At 59.8% G+C, this 9,657-nt stretch overlaps 1 protein-coding gene across 1 annotated transcript; it reads right to left on the bottom strand.

Annotated features, from left to right (window-relative positions):
* Positions 1 to 2,672: 2,672 nt before the first annotated feature.
* Positions 2,673 to 7,774, bottom strand: ELF3 (E74 like ETS transcription factor 3). Its single transcript, XM_004756292.2, has 9 exons — positions 7,609 to 7,774; positions 7,001 to 7,171; positions 6,422 to 6,643; positions 6,097 to 6,183; positions 5,787 to 5,906; positions 5,503 to 5,592; positions 5,209 to 5,325; positions 4,119 to 4,314; positions 2,673 to 3,480 (listed from the first exon to the last, which is right to left on the bottom strand). The coding sequence occupies exons 2-9, from the start codon at positions 7,161 to 7,163 to the stop codon at positions 3,366 to 3,368; spliced, it is 1,110 nt and encodes a 369-aa protein (XP_004756349.1). The 5' UTR covers positions 7,164 to 7,171; positions 7,609 to 7,774; the 3' UTR covers positions 2,673 to 3,365.
* Positions 7,775 to 9,657: the final 1,883 nt, after the last annotated feature.

Genomic DNA, 9,657 nt, shown 5'->3' with positions numbered 1-9,657 from the left:
ATAAATCCTTCACAAAACTACAACAAGTTTACCCAATTCACCCAGGAGGGCAGGGAAAATTAGACTTCCCCAGAACTGGGGGAGGGGTAGGCTGTGGGGAGAATCCGGGAACTCTCTCAGGGAGGCCCAGGGCCAAAGCCCGCCAACCCCCACCTGCCCCCAGCAGACACACCCAAACACGGGAGGGGTGACCTCCCTCCGACCTGCCCCGCAGCACACCCGGTTGCAGAAGCAGATAAGAGGTGACCAGCAGCCCCAGGGCAGGACCTAAACAGCCCAGCCCCACCCAAAGAGCCGCACACCCCTGGGCAGAGACGGGGCCCATCTCTGGGGTGGGTGGGTCAACTCTGGTTCCAAGTGGCTCCTGAGCTGGTGAAAGTTGGGGGTGTAGGGGGGGCTGACACCTGACGGAGAGGACAGCAAGGAGGGGGAATGAGAAAGGCCAGGCCTGGGGTCTGTCTGTGTCTGGGCTCTGCAGTGGCCTGAGAGGGAAGAGCGGTGCTGGCACAAAAGACATCTTGAATAAGAAACATGTCCCTCGGGGCGCCTGGGTGGCTCAGTGGGTTAAGCCGCTGCCTTCGGCTCAGGTCATGATCCCAGGGTCCTGGGATCGAGCCCCGCATCGGGCTCTCTGCTCAGCCGGGAGCCTGCTTCCTTCTCTCTCTCTCTGCCTGCCTCTCTGCCTGCTTGTGATTTCTCTCTGTCAAATAAATAAATAAAATCTTTAAAAAAAAAAAAAAAAAAAAAAAAAAAAAAAGAAACATGTCCCTCAAAAAAAAAAAAAGAAGTCCCTTACAGGGCGCAGCGGAGTCCTCTGTGCCTCCCCAACACCAGGGCTGCCAGGGCTCCCCAACTGCTCCCAGTTTCCCCTCCCAGTGCCGCAGCATGGGGCTACTGCCGTCCGGGCTCCCACAGAGGCAGGAGCCCTCAGATCTGGCTTCCCGCTCACCTGGCGGGGAGGGTGACCTTGGACCAACCACTAGCCTCAACAGGGACACGGGGACGCCCAGTCTCCTCAAAGGGCTATGGTGTGGATAAAAGGAGATAATGGGAGGAGGAAAGCACCTCATAAACAGAAAATGGCAGGACAAAGGTCGGAGTGTAGTGCTGGGCCCAGAGCCATCTCCCAGCCCTTTTCGGCAGAGGATAAAGGGGCCCCGGCCCCAGGGTCCCAGCTCCCTTCCCCCTCAGACCCTCTGGGGCACACCCAGGGCTGGCAATTCCATTTTAGAACTGAAGACAGGGACAATCGGGCCGTGTTCTCTGAGTCCCTAAGGTTCGGCCAGCACTCCTGGCTAGGCAACTTCAGGCGACCAGGGTCACCTCTCTTTAGGGTATAAAGACTCCCCCAAAATAACATGGGCTGAGAAATTAGCACAGTGCCTAGCATGTCTTCATTTCCAAGAAATGAGGTCATTCTGAGGCTAAGTCGCCGAAGGCTCCCCGGCTGAGAGGTGGCCTGACGGGCCTGGACGCCAGGGCTGTTTGAGGCTAACCCCTCCCCCTTATTCTCCTCAACTAACTTGCCAGTACAGCTATACAACACTTTGCCCAAAATGGCTCCAGAAGATTCCAGCATCTGGATGGTAACCCCACCATCCTCTCCAACTTCCCCACTTTCCTTTTTGCCAGTGTTTCTCCAGAGCAAGCCCATCTTCCCCACGTCTGGTTTTCTAAGCTCCCTTCCTTACCCGCGGCCTTCAGTGAATAATCTGCTATTTCTAAGACAATTAAAGACCATTCCAAACTTAACAACATGCCTTTTTAATGTGCTCTCTGGAATCTGAAGCCTCAAACTTAAGGAGCTTTCCGCTGGAAGATACCCTTCATGAGGAACTGTACACCCCGTTAGCAAAAGGTCCTCTCCAAGAACCTGTCTGCAGGGTCACTGGGGAGACAGAGTAACACAGTTCTGGAATGTACGGAGGATTAAGTCGGAAGAGCCCTAACCCTGGGGACACCCTCAGGGAAAAAGCTACTGGGCAACAAGGTGCTGTCCTGGCAGCCTTAGCTGAGTCACTGGCCCCGTTGAACCTCACCTTCTGCATCTGTAGACTGGGAGGGATAAACCTCCCTTTCCCTTTTTGGGAGAAGAGGAGGTGGGCTGAGGGCCCGTCTAGCACAGTGCCTGGTACACTAGGCTGGCAAACGTCTATCCCATCCCCCCTACTTTCTCACCAAGTACTCATCTCCGTTTATGGCCAACACGGCTGGAATCCAAGGTGTCTATTCCACAAGGTTGGGTAGCTAATTCTCGACGTCTTAGAGAGCATCGGATCCAAACCCCAGCCTTACAGCACGGAAGCAGGCTGGGAGGGCTGACCTGGCCAAGGTCACAGAGCCAATGTCTGCCTGGCCAAGGTCACAGAGCCAATGTCTGGCGGGAGCAGCAGGGCCGGCCCGGTGTCCGGCTCATGCCCTTGCTTGCACGGAGCCTGAGACACTTTCTCAGTCTCACCTTGTTTCCTTTGCTTGCCCGCCAGCCCCCGGGGCAGCTTGTCTGTGGAGCCAGCTCTCCTGCTCTAGGACACCTGTCCCTACCCTGCAAGCCGGCCTCTGCCTCCCACTGCCCGAGCCGGGTAACCGGCCTGCTCTGGCCCCTTGCTCCAACCCCGCGGGCCTCATCCAATCTGGAGACCCAAATCTCAGTACACAGGGAACGAAGACGAAGGTTAGAAAAAGTCCCAAAGACACTTTATTGGAGGGTCTCTGCCTCCATTCCCAGGAGAGAGGAGCCAGGAGCCCCATCCTGAGGGTCCCGGCATCTCCCTGCCCCTCACCAGCCCTGCCAAGGACCTAGGACAGTCTGTTTGACCACGAACACGTGGAGAGGAGCAGGGAGGGGAATGTCTTAGAAAAAATAGATCTCTATGTACATCTGACATATTTATAGCACATAAATTAGGGAGTGCTCCGACCCCTGCCTGCGGAGTCCAAGCACTGAGGTGGAAGCCAGTCCAAGAGCTGGAGGCAGGAGGACCCTGCCCGGCCCCCTCTCTCACGGCGCCTTGGTTGCTTCCTTGGGCCTCTGGGGCTCAGTGCAGGCATCTGGAGGCTGAGGGCACCGTCTGCAGCTGCTGTCTGGGTGGGGTCTGAGGAGGCACCAGGTAAGGGGAGTGATGCTGGCCGCTGTGGTCAGCCGACAAGTCACCTCAAACCCCAGGGCTCGTTATTCCAAGAGCAGGGCGAAGAGTAGAGGCCACCAGCCCCGGATCCCAGGATGACGGCTGAACAAGGTAGCAGAACCTCAGCTTCTCTCTGTGGCCCGGCCCCAGCATGCCCGAACGGTGAGGGCCTGGTGGTTGTCCCAGGAAGGGCTGCAGGCCTCAAGTCCGTGGGTTCGGTCCCGGGTCCCGTTCGGACCCTCAGTTCCGACTCCCAGCAACTTCCTCCTCCTTCCAGCCGCTGGAGTTTTTGCCAAACTTGTAGACCAGCCGCCGGCCATCCACCCGCTCCAGGATCTCCCGTTTGTAGTAGTACCTGCGTGCGGACAGGGGTGATCAGACGTGCCCAGGTAGGGGGCAGCCCGGACTGCTGACGCCCTCCCCCCACCCCAGCCCCATTATCCTCGCCGGGCCTGGCCCACTGGGTTCCAGCCTGAGCCTGACCCACTTCCGGCAACTTTCTTCTTCTTTCCTCCCGCCCGTCACGGCACCCCAGCCTAGAAGGTGTCCACGGTCCCTGATGCCACCCGTGCTTCTGTGGCTCTTATGGCTCTGCCCTGGGGCTTGATCATGAAACCAAGTGGTTTTAGGGCTGGAAGGGACCTTGGTGATCGTTCAGGGGGACACTGAGGTCAGACAAGCAATCGAATCGATTCAAGAGAGGGAGAGCCAGGTCTCGGTGGAGGCTTTGGCTTACTACGCTCTTTTCACCACGGAGAACTTTTCTCAGGACAAGCCTTGCAGATAATGCAAAGGAATGTTGTCAGAGGGTCCCCTGTGTTTGCCCTGCCAGCCTACTGCTCTCTCCGTGTCATCCTTCAACCCACGAAGTAGGCAGCCACTGTTCTCAGCAGATGGGACTCAAACCCGTCAGGAGGGCGGCGGTCAGAGGGGGCCGGGGGAACGCGGACGAGCTGTCCCGGCAGCCCCTGTGGGGGCCGGGCGCCCGCTCACCTCATGGCCCTGCTCAGCTTCTCGTAGGTCATGCTGCTGTTCTTCTTCTTTTGGCCCCAAAGCTGGGCCACCGCCTCCGACCGCAGGAACTTGAAGACGCCCTCTTGCCGGTTCTCCCACTTCATGAGGCCTTCATTGAGCTCCGGGTGGATGAGGATGTCCCGGATAAACTCCCACAGGTGGGTGCCTCTGGGGGCTGCAAGGCCGGAGACTTCGGTCAGAGACCAGGGTGGCCGCTCTCTCCTCCGAAGGTGGCGGGGCCCCCGCGGGGCCTAGCACGCGGCCCACGCACAGGTGGCTGCGCCACACCAGGGCTGCTCGCCTCCCGCCTCCCACACCAGACGGGGACTGCCCCTCACACAGCACAGCTGTTTTATGCTCAAATATTGATCCTGTGTCTGGCTGGACTGGACAGTGACTGAGACACACGACTGCCTGAAGGAGCCCATGGTTCGGTGGGTGCCACCGTGAGAAAGCAGACACACCTACAGGTGGTGAGAGCTTGGCAAGTACAGACCAGGGAGCTGGCCCTGGCCTGGGGGACGAGGGGACAGCTTTCTGGAAAAAAGAGCCCCCTGAAGATAAGAAGCAGCCAGGCCCAGTGTTGGGGGGAAGGGAGGCTGCTAGCACAAAACGGAGGCAAGGAGCCGCTCATGACCTGGCGGTTCCCAGTGTCTGGCTGGCGCACACTGGGGCCTGAGGCCTGCCACTGGGGCACGGTCCTCTGCCCAAGCCCCTGGCGGCCCCGCAGGCCCTCCCAGCACCCACCAGCTTCCCCCTCACACCACTAAGGGTATCCCAGCAGGCAAGACAGAGCAAGTGCAGAGAGTGGGTGGGCTGGGCACCTGGGCTCTAGTCCCTCGGGCCTTCTTCCAGGGCCTCAGTTTCCCCTCATCTCCAGGACCACCCATCCAGGCTCTGCAAGGAGGTGGTGACCGGTACCACACAGCCTCGGGCCCCATGCGCAGCTGTGATAGTGGGAGGGAGAAGCAGTGTGGACAGCCAGCGAACGCAGGAGGAGAAAGCATCAGCGGCACCCCCAGGAACCCGCCAGGCCTCAGAGTAAAGGGGGGGGACTCCAGGAGCTCACCATGTTTGCTCTTCTTGCCCTCCAGACACTCCCGAGACTCTTTGCTCAGCTTTCGGGGCCGACCCCGTTTCCGCTTCCCATGCTTAGGATCCCCCTTCTTATAGTCGGGAAAGCCATCTAAGACAGGGGAGGGGCAAGGTCAGGAAGGGAAGGAATGGGGCAGGGGGGACTCAAGGGGGCAGCTCCTACCCAGGAGGAAAACCCTGCAGGGGAGCAGGGATGAGGGGAAGGACCAGCGCCATGGACACTGCCCACTGGGACACCCCAAGGGACCAGGAGGCTCCCTGGACTCACCCCTGGAGAAGAGTTTGCTGTCACTGGAATCCAGGTCCACGTCACTTCCACCGGAGTCTGAGGAGTGGGGGCTCTGGGAAGTACCGGTCCCTAGGGGAGGTGGGGTCCGAGTGAGTCCCCCTGCCAACCCACACCTTCTGGGGAATCGGCTGCTGGGGGTCTCAGGACACACTACCCAGCCTGCTCCTGTTCCTCCCAGAAAGCCTGGGCTCTCCTGCAGGGAACCAAGAGCTGCGGGGCATTTGGGGGGGAAGGGAGGCTGTGGTCCAGCCGAGGGAGCTCACCTGCGGTGGAGACATCAGAGCTGCCGGGGGAGGGGGCTCCGGGACCGTAGCTGCCCGGGAAGTAGGGGCTGGCCTGCCGGCACTCCTCCAGCATCTCCTGGCTGAAGGGGCTTCCCTGGTCTAGGAAGAGGAGGTAAGGGTTCAGACAGGGCTCAGAGGAACAGGCAGGGGCACTCGGCTCCCCAACAGTGACCTGCTGTTTTTCCAGTTGGGGGAAAGTCTGGAGAGAGAGGGTCAGCTCTAGTGCTCTGGGGAGAGGCAGAGATGGGATAGGACAAGCTAGGGAATGATGGAGGAAATGAATTCTCACCAAAAGGGCCGAGGGGCTCCTGGAAGGCCGTACTGTCCTTCTCCAGCAGCTCAATGATCCAGCTGAGTTCATCAGGAAAGCTGGAAGCTGATAAGGAAGCGAGGAGGGGTCAGAACCCTGGCAGGCGTCCCACTGCCCCCTCCCCTCAGGACTTCTTTCTCTGTCTGTGCTCACTGGCCTGGGGCTCCAGGTCCTTCCCATAGCCATGTGGTCTCGGCCGGGAGTGTGGGCCGGTCCCTAGGCCAGCCACCCTAACTGAGCGGGAGACGGGCAGGAGGTAGGCCTCCCCCTCCAAGTCCTGGGCTCCCAGGGGCGCCAGACTCACTGAGGTCCCACAGCTGGGAATAGAGTTGGTCCCCTAGAGGCCCGAAGACCAGCCGCAGCTCCTCGGGGGCACAGTTGCAGAGCGTGGCCCCGTCCATGTCACACCGCGAGAAGTCGATGGAGCTTGCGTCGTATTTGTTCTTCTCCACTTGGTAGCTGATCCAGTCCAGAACCTGGGCCTTTGACCAGAACTGGGGTTGCTTCCCCGACCAGCTGGCCTTCTCTGCAAGGGACCGCGCAAGCGTCAGTTCAGCCGGAGCCACCCGGATCCTCACTGCCCATCTGGGCTTCCATGTACATCCCATCTGCCCCCACCGGCCCAAGTCTCGGCGACCCTGCCCAGCGGGGGGGGGGAGGGGGGAGGGGCGGCAGTCACAGTGCCCTTGCCCAGCACCTCACCATCGCTCGCTGCCCCTCAGCCTCAGTACCTCAGCCTCTTACAAGTGACCCCAGCCCCTAGTGCTGGAATTTGCTGGGGAGGGGGGACCCTCATCCCTGCCTGACTTCCCCACTTATCTAACAGGCAGAAGAGGGCTGTCTTTCCCTTCCCCAAACACCCCATCCCACCTGCCAGACCCACCTGTGCCCTCCAGCGGCATCTGGGGGTTGCCCAGGGTCAGCACCAGGTCATCAGCCCCAAAGGTGGCAGCAGGGGGGACAGAAGCCAGAGCGGGGTCCTCTGCGCTGTACATAGTACTGAAGTAGTTGCTGAAGACGTTGCTAATCTCACAGGCTGCAGCCATGAAGCTACCTGGGGACGGAGGCCAAGGCTGGTGAGGGCCAGGGTCCTCCCCTCACCCTCCAGCTCTTCTGTTCCAGCCAAACCTGGGCCAGGAAGAGCCTCAAGGGGTGGGGGCGGGGCGCATGGTGAAGGTCAATATCTCTTCGGATACCCCCTTCTTCATGAAGGGCTCCAAGACCGCAGAGCCTGCTGTGGGCACCAGGCCTCCTGCTGGGCCCCCTCCTCAGTACCCCCCATCCCTGACCCTTTGAGTCAGACTGGCAGAGCTAGGGCCACTCTGTCCCTCCCTGACACCGTGCCTCTGCGACCTTCAGGGCACTCCCACCGCCCGACACTCCTGCCCCACAGGCAGAGCTGCAGCGGGTGGGTTGAGAGCTATGCGTCCATCGACCCCTCTCCGGCTTCCCAGGGCCCAGGCTGGGCAGTAAGACAGGTGGTGGTCCTACCTGAGGGGCGGAGTGTGGGTGTGGCAGCAGGCAGGACCAAGGCACAGCAGGCAGGCGAGAAATCCAGGAGGCAAAGAGCTGCGCCAGGTAGCCAGCTCCGAGGAGTCTAGCCCGCACTCCCCTCCTGCCCTAAATAGAGGCCTGTGGGAGCTCCTCCCCGAGCCCAGGCCTTTATAGTGCGCCTGGCGGTAACCGGAGCTGGTGGCTCATTGGACAGAGGGGATTTCCTGGCCTTTACACTGGGCTTCTGGCCCCAGGTGATTTGCATATTTTGTGCCACTTGGCCCGGATCCTGGCAGGCGGTGCTGGGAAATCAGGCCCGGCTGGTTTAATGATTGTCAGAGTCTGTCATCCCGCACCCTCTGGGGTTGGGCACAGGGCACTGGCCTGGGCGGGTGGCAGGAGTCGCGGGGGTAGGCATCTGTACTTTCGGCCACCCTCTGGTGCAGGAAATTCCTCAGGGGGGCCAGGCCGGGGATGGGCTAGAAGGGGGAAGGGAATGGGATAGAAGCAGGGAGGAGGACTGCTAGTCCCCAAAAAGGTCTGAGGACAAGGGGGCCTAGCAGGGAGAGCAGAGAGTGGGGTTGAGGGAATTTTCCTACATGCCCGATTCCTGCTGAAAGGATCTCCAGACACTAGGCAATATCCATGGGCTAATACGGCCTAGCCTCGGGGCCCTGGTGTCCCCATTGTCCCCAGTGTCCTCTGTAGCCTGCTTGCTGGCATCTACTCGGTAGTAGTCTTGACTCGCTTTGCCTGCCCGGACCCCATGCAACCTGCAGCCGGAGAGACCTGGCTCTTCCTCTGCCCTAGCCGGAGCCCTGGGACCCTGGGGGCGGCTGCAGGTGCTGGGATCCACACAGCGGGGTTTGTCTCCCCTAGTTTCCCCGCCCTCCGCCTAGTTGACCTGTACCTGTCTGCTACCCTCTAGTGGCCAGAAGCCCGACTCAAACTGGGTCCTGGCATTCCACGTAGAAAATGGAACACTCAGTGTTCCCCAGGCACATGTAACACAGTCTCCAAAACAAAACACGTAAAGAATGTGATTGTCCCCATTTTATTTTTTTTTTAGATTTTTATTTACTTATTTGACACAGTGAGAGAGAGATCCCAAGTAGGCAGAGAGGCAGGCAGAGAGAGAGGGGGAAGCAGGCTCCCTGCTGAGCAGAGAGCCCAATGTGGGACTCGATCCCAGGACCCTGGAATCATGACCTGAGCCGAAGGCAGAGGCTTTAACCCACTGAGCCACCCAGGCGCCCCGATTGTCCCCATTTTAAAACTGAGAACATCCTAGTTCAGGTTGGGGTGGGGAGGGGGTGGTGACATGACTTGCCCAGGCCACCGGAGCTGGTTAAGTGGTGGGGCTGGTGCTCTTTCCTGATAGCAGGCGTGTCCTGGCTTCAGGGTCCTCCCACTCAGCCACTCAGCCAGCCCCTTGCCCTCCCCTTGGGCACAGTGAGTCCTTTGTGTGTGAGCACAGACCCCACTGGAGACAGGCAGCCGAGGACGGGGGAAAAGGAGGCAGGAGACCTGTGTTCAGGTGACTCCCCAGCTACATGATTCTGCTTTTTTCCCCATGGGTAAAAACAAGGTTGTTTGGACCTAATATCCCTATGGTCTCTTCCAGATCTAGTTTTTTATGCATCTAAGACGTAGGATCTGAGTGTCTCCTTCCACATCTCCTTTGTTAATGCCACAACCCTGGGTGGTTTGTGGCCAGGCTTAGCCTTGGTGGGTGAAATGGCTCCAAACCAAACAAAACAAAATGACTCCCCCTCCAGAGCTGCCCCTTCTTTATCCTCTAGAGCCAGATGACCAAGACGACCATCTCCCAGAACCTTCTCTTTGTCCCTGAAAGTGCTGGGCACCTAAGAGAGGGACTCAGGGTCAGGGCCCCCTCCACTGGGCCAGGGGTGGCCGAAGAGCCTGGGGCTCTGGCGGTAGGATTTTCCCCAGCCCTTCAGGGGGCCTCCCCCAAGGAGCCTGAGGCGGGCACACCCTCCACCCAGTCACTCACCCTGGAATGTGGGAGAACCGGCTTCTAGCCCC

The sequence above is a fragment of the Mustela putorius genome, unplaced genomic scaffold (genome assembly GCF_011764305.1).
Source record: "Mustela putorius furo isolate JIRA1106 unplaced genomic scaffold, ASM1176430v1.1 tig00000508_pilon_pilon_pilon, whole genome shotgun sequence".
Lineage (NCBI taxonomy): Eukaryota > Metazoa > Chordata > Mammalia > Carnivora > Mustelidae > Mustela > Mustela putorius.
This window is presented reverse-complemented; position numbering and strand designations above follow the sequence as displayed.

What these genes read in the sequence shown, in the direction of transcription:
- ELF3 (XM_004756292.2), bottom strand. Translation starts at nt 7,163, where the DNA reads ATGGCTGCAGCCTGTGAGATTAGCAACGTCTTCAGCAACTACTTCAGT. An exon ending in GATGCCGCTGGAGGGCACAG is followed by an intron (nt 6,644 to 7,000) that starts GTGGGTCTGGCA and finishes GGTCCCTTGCAG; the next exon opens with AGAAGGCCAGCTGGTCGGGG. An exon ending in AAGCTGAGCAGGGCCATGAG is followed by an intron (nt 3,481 to 4,118) that starts GTGAGCGGGCGC and finishes GTCCGCACGCAG; the next exon opens with GTACTACTACAAACGGGAGA.